Source organism: Astyanax mexicanus, chromosome 8, assembly GCF_023375975.1.
Source record: "Astyanax mexicanus isolate ESR-SI-001 chromosome 8, AstMex3_surface, whole genome shotgun sequence".
Lineage (NCBI taxonomy): Eukaryota > Metazoa > Chordata > Actinopteri > Characiformes > Acestrorhamphidae > Astyanax > Astyanax mexicanus.
The window spans coordinates 8,655,238-8,676,464 of record NC_064415.1 but is presented as its reverse complement, the minus strand read 5'-3'; the positions used below and the strand labels follow the sequence as shown (position 1 = coordinate 8,676,464).

Genomic DNA, 21,227 nt, shown 5'->3' with positions numbered 1-21,227 from the left:
ATATATATATATATATATATATATGTGTGTGTTAGTGTTAGTAACAGGATACTTGAGAGGGGCTAAAAAGTATTTTTGAAAGAGGATGGTGAAATTTAGATGTTTTTGATGCCCCTTCGTTCCCCTGTTTAAGTAATCTCAACCTAAGTACATTTCACTTAATATACTTAACACATGATTTGTTCGCAGTTCAGTTTGTAATTTTAAGTTTACGCTCAAAGAATATATACAATTATTTAAGATCAAATTATTTAAGGATTTGAAATATATCTAGAGGTCTACGAAGGTTATTTTGGAGCATAAAAGCCATAGAAAAACTGCTTCAGATTCCCTTAAGAACCGTTCAATGAATAGACTTAAAAAGTATGAAAAGTCTTATTATAAAATTTCCATGTTAATGCAGATTTCTGTGTCCACAGACTGAGAGTTTGACTGTTTTGATGACGTTTTTGATGATTATTCTTCATAATTGGGTGAGATCCTCTTTAAAGTAAAGTTCAGAAGGGAGCTGAGAGCAGATATCCTCCCCAGGGCAGCTCAAACACTCACTTCCATAATTAATCCCTGGGATTGGATTTAAATTAATATTGGAGGGTTTAATAAGAAAATTGACTAAAAAACTTACTATTATTATTATTGTTATTATTATTATTATTATTATTATTATTATTATTATTATTATTATTATTATTATTATTATTATTATTATTATTATTATGTATATATACATACAGTTCACATGGGCAGAAATGCTGCATCCCCACACAATTGTTCCGAGTGTTGTTTCTGCAGTTTGCCCAATATTTATATGTTATATCTTTTCTTTTAATTATTCTCACAAAAGATTAAGCTATTAATGACCAGCCTAAAATTTCCAATGATCCAAACTTCATTATTTTAATTCTATATCAATTTACTTTTAATAAATACAATTTTATCAATAGTTGTATTTTTGTATTTTGTTTACCTCTATAGTAGTTATTGTGTAGGTGATACAAAACCTTTTTTTTCTGCAATAAAATAACTTATTTATATAAGTATTTGTATTCAGGAAAATACTGATTTTAAAATTAAGTTCAGGAAATTTTATTATTTTATTCATTATATTTTAACAGATTTACTTAAATTATTTTCTATTAATATTTCTATTACAATTACAATTACAATTTCCAGTAATGTTCCTTATCAAACAATAAAGGTTTTTATGTAATAATTAATTTAGTGGTGTGATATCAGGCAGACAATTGACACAAATCCTGGGCTGTTAAGGGGTTAACTTGAGGAACCTACAGTGTATTATTGCTTAATTATAGCAGAGGTCACTTTGGCCAGCAATTTTTCAAAAATATCAGTTTATGGGAAAAAGATAAACGATTACAGTGAGCTGTTGTTATTATTATAAAAGCACAGTGGAGATTATACTGACTCTTCATTTAATCTGAGAACAGAGACAGCACATCTCCATCTGTCTCAAGGTTCTCCCAAACAAGGTCAAACAGCTGATAATAAAACACCCTGATTTAAAAACAAGAGAAATGCAGTCTGATAGCTCAGCAGAGTCAGAATAATATATATATATATATATATATATATATATATATATATATATATATATATATATATATATATATATATATATATATATATTTTTTTTTTTAAACTGGGTAACATCATACATTATATACAGTGGTGGGAAAAAGTTTGGGTACCCCTTTTTTACGATTTTCCTTTATAAATCATTATAAATCATTATAAATCATTATAAATCATTATAATCTCTGTTTGGATCAACAATTTCACTAAAATGTATCATATATGAAATTGAAAATAACTTCCTCTAAACCAGGGGTGTCAAACTCATTTTGGCCGAGGGCCACATTGGCATATTGGCTGTCCTCTGAGGGCCAGATGTAACTTATAAATGTAATACAATGTAACCAAATGTAATATAAAATGAATGTAATTACTCCTTAATGTTAAATAACTCTCAATATATTATTTATTCAATCAAATATTACAGTTGCATGGAAAAAATGTTTGCTTGTTGCTCTATTAACATAAATCCTCATGTTATGAAATCCAAAAACTCCATCAATCAAGAACCAAACTATTCAAGTGAATAGAAATGGCATCAAGTTATATTAACTTTGATCAAAACGTTTGATACTGAAATAAGACTTAATATATATAAAATCAAAAATTGTGAGCTGTTAAGAACATAGAACATAGATGACAGATTTAGCAGTTCCTCAGATTTAGCAGTTCCTCATCCAACCACTAGTGGGAGCTGCAGCAGCAGCACCACAAGTCCAGTCTTTACTGAGTCAGAGCTACAGCCCAGCCACGGGCTACAGGTACAGGGCTCAGCTGAGCCAGTCTGGAGCGTTTTTAAAATGTTTAAGTTCTTCTGTGTAGAAAATAAAGGTTTTAACCCCACTAACCGGATAATACAGCTCTCTACAGTTCATCTTTCAGCCCAAGCAGCTAACAGCAGCAGTTGTCACGGAGTCACTGCTCGGATTACATTATAAACAGGTCAGTTAGCGCGCTGCTAACCTCATGATGTTTATAACTACGGAGTTTAGTGGACACACCACGGCTGCAAGGTTAGACTGTTGAAGGCTGCTGAAGACTATTAAAGGCTATTGGAGGTTATTGAAAGGGTTATTGGGGGCTGAAATCAGTAAAGGCTGGTTAGATAAGTGATTCACGTGCTCGTCCTTTGCTGAGGTGAAACTGCGACTAGCGCTGTCACTGTGATGTTTATTAACGTCATTAAAACTATTATATCTCTTCTAAAAAGCGTTTATTTTGGTCAGAAACACTCTTCGTAACACAAAAGGCATACCGGTCTTTCGCCTTGAAGCACAGCCGTCCGTCTGCATCAACTTTTCTTTTTCTGGACATTATGGGATAAACATTTGTATGTCTCACTTCCACCCGCGAAGTTACACCTTCCCTCCAGCAGGGTTTCCACATCAATGACTACACTGCCGTGTAGTGGCAGTAAGCCATAACTTCGCGGGTAATACAATCGACAAGCATTGTGGGAAATGTAGTTTTTGGTCAAAGAACGCTTCTGACCTATTTATTATAGACACTAAGATCTTACAAGCTCTCGCGGGCCACATAAAAAGGACGTGGCGGGCCACATTTGGCCCGCGGGCCTTGTGTTTGACACATGTGCTCTAAACCATGATGTTGAACAATCTTTGTTTACAGGTTATTTGAAAGTAGTTTTGATGCTACCATGTTGCCAATCTATAATAATAATAATAATAATAATAATAATAATAATAATAATAATAATAATAATATATTTTATTCATATAGCACCTTTCATTCATAAAATTGCAGCTCAAAGTGCTTTACCATGGGAGAATGACAGTAAGAAATAGCACAAGAAAGCAAGACATAAAAAATCAATTAAAATAAACACTAATAAAATACAATAATCAAAAAAACAAAAATGAAAATTATGATAGAATAATAATACAATCAAAACCAGACAGATATAAATAACTAACTACAGAAAAAAAAGATAATAATAAGGTAATAATAAAAAAGTTATAGTAAATATATAATAAGAAGGATCTAATAGAAAGCAGTAAAAATAAAAGCTAATGTAAAAAGATAAAAAATAGATGTTGTTGACAAATATGTATCGGAAGTGTTTTCCAGATTTTTGGCGCATAAAAACAGAAAAGCCAACAAAAAATTCAGTTCATCACTGAAAAAAAAGAAAAGTTGAAAAGCAGATGACCAACTTCCCTATTAGTGCAGCGACACAGTGAGTTTAGTAAAGGGGGGAAATAACGATTAGTTTATAGTTCTGTTTTAGCTCTCTGCCTCTGCCTTTACACATATACGCTTTTCCCAAATTACTAGTGCGTATGTACAAATATACACAAGTACAAGTACAAATATGCTTCTTGTTCCTTTATTTGGTAAGTAGCACACTATTAGTGTACTACTTTGTTGGGCATAAAAATATATTTGAATATACTGTACTACAATTTTTAGTGTGTTACAAATTTGCTTAATTTTTTTTTTATTTGACATTCATATGTGTTATTTAATAATTACAATGTATCCTATAATTTACTTATATTTATATTTTCCTAAATATAATTTGGGAGCATTGAAATACATTTAAACTGTTATATTAATGTAACACCTTTTTAAACATTTTACAAATGTAGTAATTTAATTTACTTTTTAAAAAGTTTCATGATACATTGTACTTTTTAAGTGAACTACTGTAACAGCTGTTATTAACACACTTTGCTTATGATGTACAAAAGTATATATGGAAATTAGTATTTTAGAAGAATATATATAATAATTATATTAAACTAAAAGTGTAGTTAAAAGTAGTCTATTTTTTAAATACACTATATTAAAAAAAGTATGATCAACGTTTACCTTCAAACTTTTGATGAAAGCATAATATTAACATACGTTTAGTACATACGTAAATCTATCATTTCTCAATATGTTATAAGTACAACTTTGCCCATAACTCCACTTCCTGTTGGTTGCACAATTAAAAACATTGAAATTCTGCAGTGCTGCCAACTACAGGACAGGAGGTTTAGAACCCTGTTCAAAGTAACTAAGCTCAGTTTGTAAATTGATCTGTAGGAAATCTATAAAAAGTGTCTCTTTACGTAAAGAAGTGATGAATCAGGATGAGCGTCAGGTCTGTCCTCCCTCTCGCTGGTAGAGTCTGATGAGTTTATCATCATGGAGTTTCTTCCACAGCTTGATCTCCAGGTTGTAGTCGTGGTTGATGAAGAAAACAACTTCTGTCTTTTTATTCTCATAGTAGTAATTGGAGAAACTCTTATGGTTCTCGGTGATAAAGCCGTATGCATCAACCTGAAATAAAAAAAAAATACATATAACAGGTATTTATATTTAAAATGTACTAGTGCATCCATCCATCCATCCATTTTCCTCCGCTTATCCGGGGTCGGGTCGCGGGGGCAGCAGCCTAAGCAGGGAAACCCAGACTTCCCTCTCCCCAGCCACTTGGGCCAGCTCGTCCGGGGGAATTCCAAGGCGTTCCCAGGCCAGCCGAGAGACATAGTCCCTCCAGCGTGTCCTGGGTCTTCCCCTGGGCCTCCTCCCAGTGGGACGTGCCCGGAACACCTCACCAGGGAGGCGTCCAGGAGGCATCCTAATCAGATGCCCAAGCCACCTCAACTGGCTCCTCTCGATGTGGAGAAGCAGCGGCTCTACTCTGAGTCCCTCCCGGATGACTGAGCTTCTCACCCTATCTCTAAGGGAGAGCCCAGACACCCTACGGAGGAAACTCATTTCGGCCGCTTGTATCCGTGATCTCGTTCTTTCGGTCATGACCCAAAGCTCATGACCATAGATGAGGGTAGGAACATAGATCGACCGGTAAACCGAGAGCTTTGCTTTTTGGCTCAGCTCTCTCTTCACCACGAGAGATCTATACAGCGCCCGCATCACTGCTGACGCAGCACTGATCCGTCTATGGATCTCCCGCTCCATCTTTCCCTCATTCGTGAACAAGACCCCAAGATACTTAAACTCCTCCACTTGAGGCAGGACCTCCTCCCCAACCCGGAGAAGGCATTCTACCCTTTTCCGGCTCAGGACCATGGCCTCGGACTTGGAGGCGCTGATTCTCATCCCGGCCATTTCACACTCGGCTGCAAACTGCTCCAGTGCGAGTTGTAGATCACGAGCTGATGAAGCCAATAGGACCACATCATCTGCAAAAAGCAGAGATGCTATCCCAAGGCCACCAAAACGGATCCCCTCAACACCTTGGCTGCGCCTAGAAATTCTATCCATAAAAGTTATGAACAGAATCGGTGACAAAGGGCAACCTTGGCAGAGTCCAACCCACACTGGAAACGAGTCTGACTTACTGCCGGCATTGCGGACCAAGCTCTGACACCGGTCATACTGGGACCTGACAGCCCGTATCAAAGGGCCCGGTACCCCTTACTCCCGGAGTACCCCCCACAAGACTCCCCGAGGGACACGATCGAACGCCTTCTCCAAGTCCACAAAACACATGTAGACTGGTTGGGCAAACTCCCATGACCCCTCCAAGACCCTGCTGAGGGTATAGAGCTGATCCAGTGTTCCACAGCCAGGACGAAAATCACACTGCTCTTCCTGAATCCGAGGTACGACTATCCGATGAACCCTCCTCTCCAGAACCCCTGAATAGACCTTACCAGGGAGGCTTAAGAGTGTGATTCCCCTGTAGTTGGAACACACTCTCCGGTCCCCCTTTTTGTATAAGGGGACAACCACCCCGGTCTGCCAATCCATGTCCACGCAATGTTGCAGCGTCGCGTTAACCAACACAACCCTACGACATCCAGAGCCTTAAGGAACTCCGGGTCTCATCCACCCCCGGTGCCTTACCACCGAGGAGCTTTTTAACCACCTCGGTGACCTCAGCATCCGAGATTGGAGAGCCCACCTCAAGGTCCCCTGGCTCTGCTTCCTCAATGGAAGGCGTGCTGGTGGGATTGAGGAGGTCTTCGAAGTATTCCGCCCACCGGCCCACAACGTCCCGAGTTGAGGTCAACAGCACACCACACCCACTATAAATAGTGTTTGTGGGATACTGCTTCCCCCCCTGAGACGCCGTATGGTGGACCAGAATCGCCTCGAAGCCGTACGGAAGTCATTTTCCATGGCCTATCCGAACTCCTCCCACGCCCGAGTTTTTGCCTCAGCCACCACCCGTGCCGCATGCCACTTGGACTGCCGGTACCCGTCAGCTGCTTCCAGAGTCCCATGGGCCAGAAAGGCCTGATAGGACTCCTACTTCAGCCTGACAGCACCTCTCACCGCTGGTGTCCACCAGTGGGTTCGAGGATTGCCGCCACAACAGGCACCAACAACCTTGCAGCCACAGCTCCGGTAGGCCGCTTCAGCAATGGAGGTGCGTAATACGGCCCACTTGGACTCAATGTCCCATACCTCCCCGGAACGTGTTTGAAGCTCTCCCGGAGGTGAGAGTTGAAGCTCCGTCTGACAGGAGACTCTGCCATCCGTTCCCAGCAGACCCTCACAATTCGTTTAGGTCTGCCAGGTCTGACCGGCATCCTTCCCCACCATCGGAGCCAACTCACCACCAGGTAGTGGTCAGTGGAGAGCTCCGCTCCCCTCTTCACCCGAGTGTCCAAGACATGCGGCCACAGATCAGATGACACAACAACAAAGTCTATAATTGAACTGCGGCCTAGGGTGTCCTGGTGCCAAGTGCACATATGGGCAACCTTATGCTTGAACATAGTGTTAGTTATGGACAATCCATGACAAGCACAGAAGTCCAATAACAAAACACCACTCGGGTTACGTACAGGCACCGAGATGGGGGGCAACAAGTATGCCAACCCCAGCTCGGCGCCTCTCTCTGAAAGACTGGTTCCAGAGCCAGAGCCGTGCGTCGAGGTGAGCCCGACTATTTCAAGCCGGAACCTCTCTAACTCGCACACCAACTCCGGCTCCTTCCCCTCCAGAGAGGTGACATTCCACCTCCCACAGGTGGTGAGCCCATGGGAAGGGCGGCCCCTGTCTCCTCTTCGGGCTATGCCCAGCTGAGCTCCATGGGCAAAAGCCCGGCCACCAGGCGCTCGCCAGCATGCCCCGCCTCCAGGCCTGGCTCCAGAGTGGGGCCCCGGTGACCCACGTCCGGGCGAGGGAACACTTAATCCACAGTTGTCTCTCTTCATTGGGGTCGTTTGGGCTGCACTTCGTCTGGTCCCTCACCCAGGACCTGTTTGCCTCTCTGAATCAGTTTCTCTGATTGTGTTATTTATAGATTTATATTTGAGTAAAATAAACATTGTTGTTTTATTCTATGAACTACAGACAACATTTCTCCCAAATTCCAAATAAAAATATTATCATTTAGAGCATTTGTTTGCAGAAAATGAGAAATGGCTGAAATAACAAAAAAAAGATGCAGAGCTTTCAGACCTCAAATAATGCAAAGAAAACAAGTTCATATTCATAAAGTGTTAAGAGTTCAGAAATCAATATTTGGTGGATTAATCCGGGTTTTTAACGATAGTTTTCATGCATCTTGGCATGTTCTCCACCAGTCTTTTGGAAAATAGTTCAGCTTGGTTTGATGGCTTGTGATCATCCATCTTCCTCTTGGTTATATTCCAGAGATTTAAATTTGGTAAAATTAAAGAAAGTCATCATTTTTAAGTGGAATCTTTTTTTTCCAGAGCTGTATATAATAATATACATATATTACACACAAAGTGATCTATTTTAAGCGTTTATTTCTTTCATTGCTGATGATTATGTTTTACAGCCAATGAAAACCCCAAAAATCAGTGTCTCAGAATATTAGAATATTATATAAGACATATTAGTACTTTTAGCAGTGTGGGGAGTGTGCCAAATCCTGCTGGAAAATGAAATCTGTATCTCCATAAAGGTTGTCAGTAGCAGAGGGAAGCATGAAGTGCTGTAAGATTTTGTGGGAAAACAAAACTGCACTGACTTTAGACTTGATAATAAAACACAGTGGATCAACACCAGCAGATGACAGACATGTCTCTCCAAACCATCACTGATCATCAGTAAATTTTACATTTCATTTGTAAATCAAGGGAGCAGAGTCTGGAGGAAGAGTGGAGAGACACACAGTCCAAACTGCTCGAGGTCTAGTGTGAAGTTTCCACCAATCAGTGATGGTTTGGAGAGCTTACAGTGTTGTTGTATGAGTAGAATGTGTGTGTATTTTTGGGTACGATTCTCTGGACCCCCTGCAGTTTGTGTATCGTCCCAATCGCTCCACGGGCGATGCCATCACCACCACCCTTCATCTCTCCCTCACCCACCTGGAGAAGAAGGACACTTACGTCAGAATGCTGTTTATAGACTTCAGTTCAGCATTCAACACCATCATCCCACAGAACCTCACCAGGAAGCTAAGCTCGCTCTGCCTCAACACCCCCCTCTGCAACTGGATCCTGGACTTTCTGACGGGGAGACCCCAGTCAGTCCGGTTCGGGGGCAGCACCTCCAGCACCATCACACTGAACACTGGGGCCCCCCAGGGCAGTGTCCTGAGTCCTCTGCTGTTCACCCTGCTGACTCATGACTGTGCTGCAAAACACAGTTCTAACAGCTTTATCAAGTTCGCCGATGATACAACCGTGCTGGGTCTCATCACCAAAGGCGACGAGTCAGCATACAGAGAGGAGGTGCAGCGGCTGACAGACTGGTGTACAGTCAACAACCTTCACCTGAATGTGGACAAGACAAAGGAAATGGTTGTTGACTTCAGGAGAGCACAACACACCCACTCTCCACTCAACATCGACGGGTCCTCTGTGAAGATTTTGAAGAGCAGCAAGTTCACTTGTCCACTTAGCAGATAACCTCACCTGGACCCTGAACACCAGCTCTACAGCCAAGAAGGCCCAGCAGCGTCTCTACTTCCTCCGGAAGCTGAGAAAGGCCCATCTCCATCTCCTCACACTCTTCTATAGAGGGACCATTGAGAGCATCCTGAGCAGCTGCATCACTGCCTGGTTTGGGACCTGCACCGTCTCTGACCGCAAGACCCTCCAGCGTATTGTGAGGACAGCTGAGAGGATCACCGGCATCTCTCTCCCCTCCATCACGGACATCTACACCACCCACAGCATCCGCAAAGCAACCAGCATTGTGAATGACCCCACCCATCCCTCACACAAACTGTTCTCCCTCCTGCCTTCGGGAAGAAGGTACCGCAGCATCCGGTCCAGCACGACCAGATTCTGCAACAGCTTCTACCCCCAAGCCATCAGACTCCTCAACTGCAGAGACTGAACTGATGGTTTTTCTGTACATGCACACACACTCTTACCCCACTTAACCCAGAAAATGGAAAGCACTAAAAACCCTACTACCTCACTGGACTCTATTGCACACTGTGTAATAGAGTAATTACTACCTCACTGGTCTTTTTTTGCACACTGCATAATTTGCACACTGTCTTGTTATTTATTATTCTTTGTCTGTATTGTGTTGTATTGTCTGTCTGCACTTTTGTACTGTTGCACTTATTGTTCTGTCTACACTGTGTTTATGTGCACCATGGTCCCTGGAGGAACGTTGTTTCGTTTCACTGTGTACTCTGTATATAGCTGAAATGACAATAAAAACACTTTGACTTTGACTTTGAAATGATGCTACAAAACACAGTAAAAAGATGAAAAGTAAAGAGTGGGTGTTGTGCCAAAGGTTTTTGCAATAAATAAATACATTTGAGCAAAAATAAACTGGAAATTAGTTTACAATATCTTACAATAACTTACAATATCACAGACGTGGAGGGCCAGGAACAGGGTGAAGGCTCCGTTAGTGGGTCGATACATGGCCCAGTATGTCCCATTCTGCTGTTTAGAGGTCATGAATCTGTGTGGAAATGTTAGATTTTAACTGAAAGATAAAACATTACATTCTCTTTGAAATGCATGAGATCAGATCATGACCTGCATTTCTATTCTATTTTCTTCTCTTTGGGAAATGCAAATAATGAATTTCCATATTTTAAATTTCCCATTATTTTCCCTTGTTTCCAACTCAGATACTTGTTTCTATTATCATGCAGAAAAAAAAAAATTACCCTAGTGAAAATTATTATTATGCTACAGTGCACTAAAGTGTTCTTGTACTTATTATACTTTAATTATAGTATAAAAATAGTAGAAAAGTCTTACTCAAATTATGCTAAGTGTATTTAACTGAACTAAAATGTAACTATTTTAAATAAACTTATGTAAAATTTTAACATGCACATTCATGTTTGTAACCCAATATTTTAAATAATATGCTTACAGTAAAATTATAATACATTTAATAAGTATTGATACAACTGTATCACTATTATTACACACCAGGTATATTAGAAATGTACTAAGAATTGATGTTAAATGTATGTGATCTATTTACATCAGAGTACAAATATGCTTCTTGTTCCTGTCTTTTGTAAGTAGCACACTTCCAGTATATTTAATTGGGTATAAAATACATATTTTAATATAATGTACTACTGCAGCAGATCATACCTGTTGCGAATGTATCTGAGGAAATCTGGATGGAGAACATAAAATCTGCTCTCATCAAACTGACCACCATAGTAGGCCCACGCCCTGTAATAAGAGAGAGAATAAATAATAGTAAATGTAATAAACAGCCATTTTATTACAAGGGTTCATTTCAGTACAATGTCTTAATATAACAGTGTTTGTTCCTGTTGAATATTTGTTAGAATTTTTTATGAACACAGTATATTTTTAACAGTACATTTGTATACAAGATTTATTCTGAATTAACTAACACATTATTACACATCTAAAAGGTGTGTTTTCTTTTCAGTACAATAATAGTTATAACAATTTTACTCAATATTTCTCATAATGCCTCCCTTTTTTCTGAAGTTTCCTGTATTTAAAGCTCTCCTTCCACTAAAATCCATATTTTCTTGTTCTTTGTGAAATACTATAGGTCTCTCTGAGTATATGATGCTGCATATGAAACTGTTTCTCAGCCTCCATTGTCTGCGGTAGCTAATAAAAGAAAATCCTCAGAAATACGAGTTGATCAGAGAGACCCACCTCAGCTCAGGACCGCCCACAGGCGGAGCTTACAGCTTCTGTTTACAGAGCTAGTAACTATAGGTTTAAATCGGATCTCCGGTGGATTCTACATTTTTACTGAGACCTTAAATAAACACTAGATAACGGTAACTAAGCGCGGTTTGACAAGGCAGCTCAACTCGACAAAACACGACAGGCTGTATCTCTGAAAACATTTAGTCCTTTGAGTTTTAGAGCTGTTAAATTGACTGTGGGGGGAAAGCAGGTAGGCGTTCAGTGTTGCAGTGCTGTTAGCCAATCAGAGGTGATATATTTGCATGTATGAATATTCATAAGCAAGAGCCAAAACCCTTGCTTTATTCAGAGACCACTAACCCAGTGAACTAAAGCAGGACTAAATAGAAACACCAGAGCACATGTTTTTACAAAAAAAAAAAAAACGGCTCACATTAGCATTTATTCATACTGATATATATATATATTTTTTTTGATGCATCATTGAGCCAAACACTACAAACTGTTTTGATTAGATTTAGATCAGTGATAAAAAATATTTCTGCAGAAGGAAATTAAAACGCTCCTGCTCTTACCTTTTCTTTTTCTTGAAGTCTCTGTCTGGACCTGCTTTTCTGTTCAGAAGATCCTTCAGGAATATGAAATCCCTCAGTCCTTCAGGGATCATCACAAATTTAATTCCCTGCAGGAATAAAACATTTTAAAGGTTGTTGGATCTCAGTTTTTAGCACTGAATTTAACATACAGTACCAGTCTGGACAGTTTGGCCACACCTCTTCTCATTCAATGTTTTCTTTCTTTGTTTCCATGATTTTTTTATATTGTAAATGTAATATTGGAAACAGTATTAAAGCTATACAGGATCACATGCAGAATTATTATTAGATATTATTAGATATTTTAATCTCAGTGTCTTCATGAGGAAGAGTCACCTGGAATAGTTTTTTCTCAGCGTCTTGAAGGAAGGAGTTTCTGGAGGTGCTGAACAATAGTTGTTTGCTTTTCCTTCACGCTGTGAAGCTCCAGCTCATCCCAATTAAATCACCTCAAATCACCATCTCAGTTCATCAGGTTTAGATCAGGGGATTAATGTGGAGGAATAACACTTCTTATTTCTGTTTACTATGTGATTCTATAACTGTCCCTCAACTGTGTTCATGTCTTTAATATGAATCTACAATGAAGAAAATAAATTCAAGAAAAAAAAAAAAACATTGAAAGAGAAGGTTTGTCCAAACTTTTGGAATTGTTGTGACACTGGAGGTGGAAAACTGTACTAGATCTATGTTGAGCTCTCCATGCTTTTAATGCAGTCATTAAAACAAACATACAGACAGAAGGAGGCTGATACCTCATCATTGGGGACGTTTTTGAAGCCGTACTTCCTGTATGCTATTAGTGATGCTATGAGGGAGAAGGATGTGTGAACATAGACTGAAGTTCTGTTCCCCACGTCTTCCTCATGACCTTCAATAACAGCACCGTTCATCCTGCAGTAAAGACAGAGAATAATAAATCAATTATTTACAGGTTAATGATTGATTTGTTTTGCTTAATTTGTTGGTTGGTTGATTGATTAATTGGTTGGTTTGCTTTATTAATTGGTTGGTTGGTTTATTGTTTGGAGGTTGGTTGGTTGATTGATAAATTTGTTGGTGGATGTTTGGTTGGTTGGTTGGTTGATTGGTTAATTGGTTGATTGGTTGGTTGGTTGGTTGGTTGATTGATTAATTGGTTGGTTGGTTGGTTGATTGCTTGGCTGGTTAACTGGGGGTTGGGTTGTTTGGTTGGTTTATTAAGTGGTTGGTGGGTTTATTGGTTGGTTGGTTTATTGATTGGTTGGTTGAATGGTTGTTTGGTTAACTGATTGGTTGTTTGGTTGATTGATTAATTAGTTGGTTGGTTGGTTGATTGATTGATTAATTGGTTGGATGGTTGGTTGATTAATTGGTTGGTTGGTTGGTTGATTAATTGGTTGGTTGGTTGGTTGGTCGCTTGGTTGCTTGGTTGGTTAACTGGTTGGTTGGTTGGTTGGTTGGTTGGTTGTTTGGTTGGTTTATTGAGTGGTTGGTTGGTTTATTGGTTGGTTGGTTTATTGATTGGTTGGTTGAATGGTTGTTTGGTTAACTGATTGGTTGGTTGGTTGATTGATTAATTGGTTGGTTGGTTGGTTGGTTGATTGATTGATTAATTGGTTAGTTGGTTGGTTGGTTGGTTGGTTGGTTGGTTGGTTGGTCGCTTGGTTGCTTGGTTGGTTAACTGGTTGGTTGTTTGGTTGGTTTATTAAGTGGTTGGTTGGTTTTTTGGTTGGTTGGTTTATTGATTGGTTGGTTGAATGGTTGTTTGGTTAACTGCTTGGTTGGTTGGTTGGTTGGTTGGTTGGTTGATTGGTTGGTTGGTTGGTTGATTAATTGGTTGAATGGTTGATTGGTTAACTGATTGGTTGGTTGGTTGGTTGATTGATTAATTGGTTGGGTGGTTGGTTGTTTGCTTGGTTGATTGATTAATTGTTTGGTTGGTTGGTTGTTTAGTTGGTTAATTAAGTGGTTGGTTGGTTTATTGGTTGGTTGGTTTATTGATTGGTTGGTTGAATGGTTGTTTGGTTAACTGATTGGTTGGTTGGTTGGTTGGTTGATTGATTGATTAATTGGTTGGTTTATTGATTGGTTGGTTGATTGGTTGAGTGATTTAGTGGTTAGTTGGTTCGTTGGTTGGTTAATTTATTGTTTGGTTAGTTGGTTGGTTTCTGCCAGACATCAGTTACCTGAACACATACGTATGAGAGTCTATCTCCTTGCCCATCTTGGAGCCATTGAGGATCCCGCCATTAGCCACCACAGCACAGCGAATACAGGATTCATTAGCAGGAAGTGGTAAGAGCTGAGTGATGTTCGGTTTCTGAATCAGATCCACCGCACTCTTAATGTCTTTGATTTACAAAGAACATAAGAAAAAATGAATGTTAAAAAAATAGAGTTAAAAAAACAGAACATAAACATAAATGACTCTTTATGAAATCACACTAAACCACTTTATCCCCATTTACTAAGCCAATAAAGTGAGTAGCTTCTATCTGGATGCTATGCTAAAAGCTAAACCTGCTACAATTTCTTAAACTTGCTTAGCTGGAAAACAACGGGTTCTGGAGATGAGAGCATCATCATCATCCATATGAGGTTAAAATGTATATTAGGCAAAGCTAAACTAGTTTAGGCTAAGCTAAGCTTTGCTATGTACCTATTGGCTGTTTTGGTGATATAAACCAGCCAATAAAAGCAGCTTTGTTTACTCCACAAGTCCTCTATAAAGGAAAATCAATGTGGGTTTTTTGTACCAGGGTTGTTAAACTGCGAAATAGCTGAGTGGTTAGCATGTTTGCCTTTCGGTACTAGGGTTTTGGGTTCAAGTCCTTATCTAGGTGGAGTTTCCACATTCTCTTTGTGTCCGCATGGGTGTCTTCAGGACATTCTGGTTTTCTCCCACAGTCCAAAAGCATGGCACTCTGTGCTGGGTCAGTTCCTCAGAGCTGGATGCAGTCCTCTAGGTGGACGGTTGTTTCCGGTTGAGAGTAGTCTGTGCGTGATTGGCTGCCGCATCTCACTGATGTATCAGTGCATCAGTGCTGAGTATTATTAATATTAAACTCACCAGTGTAGTTGTACTCCATGAAGCCGAAAGGATTATTGAAGTGAGATAATCGGTTCCACTCGCTCAGGTTTAACTGGTTCTGGTACAGATACATCTTAATGTTTGGAATGAAGGCCTTCTGAAAGTCTTCATTCTTAGATTTCCGCAAAGATTCTGCACAGACCTATAAAACACAAACACAGCAAGGCCAGTTTATTAGAAACACTGATACCTTCATTAATGACCAACCGCTCACTAACTCTCTTTCTCTCTTGGTCTCTCTCTCTCTCTCTCTCTCTCACTCGCTCTCTGTCTCTCTCTCCCTGTCTCTCTGAGATATTGTAATACAGTAAAAATGATCTAGTTTGCCAGACCTAAACCACACAACACTATTATTACTGTCCTCTCACAATAATACTGGGAAATTCCAGCATTAAAAAAATTTATCATGATTTTAATTCATTTTTAAGTGACCAACACTAATGTAATTTCTTTTTTTTAGCTCATGCTGATATTTCTCAAAAAAGAACTAAAACACTGAATATTTGTTAAAGTAATGCTGTTGTTTTTGTTCTTAATAAAGTGCCACAATTATCCTCACTGTTTTTTTTTTTTTTTTTTTTGTTCCAACAAGATCTAAAAGATGAAGTCTCTCTTGATGGCAGTAGGAGAGAACCCTGGTTTCAGGCATTTAAAAAAGTGATCAAGCCCCGTTACAACATCTCATCCCGAAAATCAAAACATGGTTATAAGAAGGATTCATTGTTATTATAAAGTTAATAAAGGTGAGGCTATACAGAATGCCCAGCGTCTTTATGGGACATTCCAGGATTTTGGTACATTTCCTGTCCCACCACTTAAATTTCAAATGCACAGATCCAAAATATCTAAATGACTATTTTTTTGTGAAAAATGTACTTGTTATAATATAAGACAAACTGTAAAATTTGGTGGAAAAATAAGCTCCTTAGATATTATTCAAAAGACCGAATAGCTTTGGACCACCTCAAAAAATGGCCGTTTTCTCTTGTCCCACACATTGGGTGACCAACTCCTTTGGCAAATTTAACAATTAAAATAAGCTCTAAATAAATGACTTCCTCTTGTATATTGTTGATCTGCATCTCCTTTACTTATGAAAACAACTTCTTTGGTCTACATTGTTTTGCATGTTACAGTTTTACTTCATTTCGAACTCGAGTTCTTACTGTGCTAAACTGCTTTCTTCAGGCAGCACTACTGAATAATAATAAAAACCTTTCCACCACCCAAGTAACGTCTTGGCTCTAAGCAGGCAGCGATTGGTCCATGACCGTGGGAAAAACTCCTCCCCTTTTTCCCCACACAAGGGACTCTGCGCTGCCTTGCTTGTAACGCCATTCTTGCTTATTCAGCCGCACCGCTGTGCAGGATTTTTTTTACCTTCCATCACTTTATTTTGCAAATTTTCTTTCTTAAACGGAATTTTAGCAGTTGTGGTTTGGGTCAGCTTTGCCACTCTCACCACACGCTACCTTGTCATTCTAAAAGGTTTTTAGCGACGCGAACCATGGAAAGAACGGCTAAGGTTTGCAAATGCAGCAAACACCTATCCAGAGTGGATCAGCACGAGGAGTGTGTTGAGTGCCTGGGTCGAGAGCACGCCGAAATCGTGCTAGCCGACCCCTTTTTCTGTGTGCACTGTTCCAGATTGCCTCTGCCAACGCTTCGCCACAGAGTCGAGCTGTTTAGACACGAGGAAAAGTCCCAGCACACTCCACGCAGTATAGCTCCTCTGGAGCCTGCTGTTTCGTGGTCGGACACAGATTTTCCTCCATTACAGCCATCTGGGGTTTGCGTGTCTCCCGTTTCGGACGACGTTCCGCATCACCCCGACTTAGTGGAGTTTCACGCTCGTCAGTGGGAGAGCGGCGAGGAAGAAGATGAAATGGAGGAGGCCGAAGCAGGCACGCAGAGTGGCGATGAGCTAGAGAGAGAGGAGGGCACATCCAAGGCTGCAGCTCATAAAGATCCATACAATAAAGAGTTGTTGGATGTTTTAGCTAGGGCTGTCGAAAAGCTGGGCCTTTCGTGGCCGAACCCCCCTCCTCCTCCCGCTTCTATGTTGACGGGCGCCTATTTCCAAGGACCGTCGGTCGCCATCGCCCCACCTTCCAGACCGCTCCCGTGCTGTCCGGATATCACCGCGGAGGTGAGACGTTCATGGGAGAAACCTCTTCAGACGCGTTCTCCTATTCAAGCTTTTCACGCGTGGTCTGCCATCGATACTGAGCCAGAATTAGGCTCGCCATGCCACCCTTGGAGGAATCCATAGCTCGGCATCTCTCCGCCTCAGCGGCGTCACAGAAGCCACAACTGCCTGGCATGCAAAGGCATGCAGGCTAACCGCCTTTTTAGCGGAGAAAACGTATAAGGCGGCTGGACAGTCAGCAGCCATGTTAAACAACATAGCCATCCTCCAAGCGTACCAGGCTCAGCTGCTACGGGATTTGGAAGGTCAGGCCACTCCAGAAACCTACACGGAGCTATGCAAAGCGACTGATTTTTCTTTACACATGCTAAGGTGCGCAGTGCAGGATGCAGGGAGAATAATGGGGTTCTCCGTCATCACACAACGACACTTATGGCTCACACTAACTCAGATGAATGAGAGGGAGAAGAACCTGCTGCTTAATGCGCCTGTCACTGTATCTGGTTTGTTTGGACCAGTGGTTCAGGATATCACCCACAGATTTGAGAAGCAGCAAAAGGACTCGGCTGCCTTCAGCACCATTATGCCGCGCTGAGCCCGCGCTCCGCCCTCCACCCCCGTTCCCACCTCCACCCAGCATCCGTGCAGGCCTAGCACTCGCAATCGCTCATGGAGCTCATCCAGAGAGCAAGTGAGACCTGTTCAGACCCCAGAGAGGAGACAGTCCTCTCCCTGCCAGAGGCCGAGGCTGGCAGCGCCACCCTTTTCTCCCGCAGCCCCAGCATCCCTCAAGTGGAGGCAGGGGAAAAACGCGGCGATGATTCTAGGTGTCCCTTTGGAGGGAGCACATGTATGTGTCAGCAAGTCAGAGTGTTTCACTCCACTCCGGACACAGGCGCTGAAAAGAAAAGCAGAAGGACAGAATTCTGCAAACGTTGTGCATACACAAAACATAGCAATGTCACAGAGCCCTTTGCCAGTGAAAGCCGCGAGGCTCATGTACGCACCAAGCATATCAGTGTCGCTGAGCCCTTTGCCAGCAATAGCCGCAAAGCTCATGTACGCGCCAAGCATATTAGTGTCACAGAGCCCCTTGCCAGCAAAAGCCGCAGAGCTCATGTACACACCAAGCACACTTCCTTATCACACACTGGGTCATCTCAGAGATTCTCAGCCCAATATCACTTTATCCCACTCTCCTGCAGAAAAGAGGGCAAACATTTCTCAAAAATGGAAAGTGTGGAAACGCAAGTGTGCTCCTTCCCAATGGGTTCTAAATACTATTCGAAAGGGCTATGCCCTGCAGTTCGCCAGCAGCCCGCCAGGGTTCACTGGTGTCACACAAATAAATGTTTCAGTCGACACAGAGCCCTATCTAAAACAGGAGATATCTTCCCTTTTAGAAAAAGCTGCGATCCGCCCGGTACAAGAGAGCGAGACGCAGACGGGTTTTTATCACAGATATTTTCTGATACCCAAAAAGGATGGTGGCCTGGGACCAATCTTGGATCTCAGAAAGCTAAACAAAACGCTACGGAAGATGCCGTTCCGCATGCTCACACATCATCGTCTGTTCAGGTCTATCAGACACGCAGATTATTTCACCTCTGTGGATCTGAAAGACGCGTTCTTTCACATTCCTGTAGTAGAGAGGCACAGAAAGTACCTGCGGTTTGCTCATCAGGGCAAAGCGTACGAATTTTGTGTTCTCCCGTTTGGTCTCGCTCTAAGTCCACGCACTTTTACAGTGTGCGTGAACACAGCCCTGGCCCCTCTACGGGAGAAGGGAATTCGCATCCTATGTTATTTAGACGACTGTCTAATTTTAGCAGATTCGATGCGTTTAGCCAGAATTCATACGCAAAAAGTAATAAAACACCTTCAATCCCTGGGTTTTTTAATAAATTGGGAAAAGAGCTGTCTTGTGCCCCGACAGAGTAGGATATTCCTGGGTCTCAAGCTGAACTCGCTCTCGTTACGCGCACACCTCTCTCTCCCCAGACAGAGACGCATTTTGGACACAGCGCGCCTCATGTGCCAAAGTCGATCCGTCAGTGCCCACAAAGTGATGGTGCTACTTGGCCTGTTGGCATCAGCATCAGCAGTAGTGCCTCTGGGCTTACTGCGTATGAGGCCGCTCCAAAGGTGGTTTATCAGCCAGCGTGTTCGCCCGAAAGAGGACCGACACCGCATGCTCAGAATCACAACCCAGTGCCGCTCCAGTGAATTACAGTGGACGAACCCAAAGATTTTTCACGTGGGCACCTCGTTGGGCCCAGTGATTCTCAGAGTAGTCATAAAAACAGATGCGTCCCTGATGGGGTGAGGAGCAGTTTGCGAAGGGCACATAGTGAAAGGGAGGTGGGGTGCGCACGAGACGCGACATATAAATGTATTAGAATTAGAAGCCGTTCGGCTCTCTCTAATTCATTTTGCCCATCGAATAATAGGGCACCATGTCCTGATTCGGACAGACAACACAGCCACTGTAGCATACATCAATCACCAGGGAGGTGTTCGTTCATTAGCCATGCACAAAGTGGCATTGCGCATTCACCTCTGGGCAGACAGGTATCTACGCTCGCTGAGTGCAGCGTACATTCCGAGCCTGATGAACTCGGGGGCAGATCTAATGTCGAGGGGGGGTCCGAAAGCTAGGGAGTGGTGTATACACCCTCAAGTCATAAAGGAGATTTGGGCCCGGTTCGGGCACGCACGTGTCAATCTCTTCGCCTCGCTGCGCGCAACGCACTGCCCGTTATGGTTCTCAATTCAAAACGACAACCCACCTCTGGGTCACGACGCTCTAGCCCATCTATGGCCCAAGACTCTACTGTATGCATTCCCTCCAATCCCACTAATTCAGCAGGTGCTGGACAGGGTGAGGAAACACAGGGTGGATTTAATACTGATAGCCCCTCACTGGCCCTCTCAGACGTGGTTCCCGGACCTGAAGACTCTGTCAGTGGCATCACCATGGGTACTGCCACTTCGGAGGGACCTTCTGTCCCAAGCAGAAGGAGAAGTTTTTCACCCCGCTCCCGAGAAGTGGAAGCTGGTTGCTTGGCACCTGAACGGGAGCGCTTTTTAAAGCAGGGGCTTCCCTTAAACGTAATAGAAACGATTCAGAGCGCTAGAGCGCCGACAACCAGAGCGCTTTACGCATATAGATGGAAAGCTTTTGAGCGCTGGTGTACAGAGGCCGATGAAGTTCTTCGGAGTCTGGCCTCTGACTGATTGTGGTCTCTCAGTCAGGATTGGAAACAACACCTCCAGCACCACCATACTGAGCACCGGCGCCCCCCAGGGCTGTGTGCTCAGCCCACTGCTGTTCACTCTGCTGACTCATGACTGTACTGCAAAGTACAGCTCAAACCACATCATCAAGTTCGCTGATGACACAACTGTAGTTGGCCTCATCAGCAAGAACGACGAGTCAGCATACAGAGAGGAGGTGCAGTGGCTGACAGACTGTTGCAGAACCTGCTGTTAGCCCTTGTTTCTGCCAAGAGGGTGGGTGACTTAACAGCGTTGTCGGTGCATAAATCATGCTTGGAATTTTCAGCTGATATGCGTCGGATCACGTTACGTCCTAATCCGGTATATCTCCCCAAGATTATTACATCAAGTTTTAAATCCCAAGTGATTGATTTAGTTGGGTTTACATCGCCCCCTTTTCAATCAAAAGAGGAAGAACGCTTGCATAAACTATGCCCTGTACGGTGTATTCAGGCTTATCTGAACAGGACCCGCACTTGGCGAAGCGCGAGTTGCGATCAACTGTTTGT

General features: G+C 42.0%; 1 protein-coding gene across 2 annotated transcripts in view; it reads right to left on the bottom strand.

Moving 5' to 3' along the window:
- Positions 1-3,338: 3,338 nt before the first annotated feature.
- Positions 3,339-21,227, bottom strand: part of LOC103047051 (alpha-N-acetylgalactosaminide alpha-2,6-sialyltransferase 1-like) — a 30,355-nt gene continuing 12,466 nt past the window's right edge. For both annotated transcript variants that reach the window (XM_049482064.1, XM_049482065.1), the window contains 7 exons: positions 15,270-15,432; positions 14,386-14,548; positions 12,973-13,111; positions 12,197-12,303; positions 11,076-11,159; positions 10,323-10,422; positions 3,339-4,881 (listed from right to left, as the gene is read on the bottom strand). In XM_049482064.1, the coding sequence (XP_049338021.1) occupies positions 4,699-4,881; positions 10,323-10,422; positions 11,076-11,159; positions 12,197-12,303; positions 12,973-13,111; positions 14,386-14,548; positions 15,270-15,432 (939 nt within the window). In that variant the 3' untranslated portion in view covers positions 3,339-4,698. The remainder of the gene's footprint in view (positions 4,882-10,322; positions 10,423-11,075; positions 11,160-12,196; positions 12,304-12,972; positions 13,112-14,385; positions 14,549-15,269; positions 15,433-21,227) is intronic.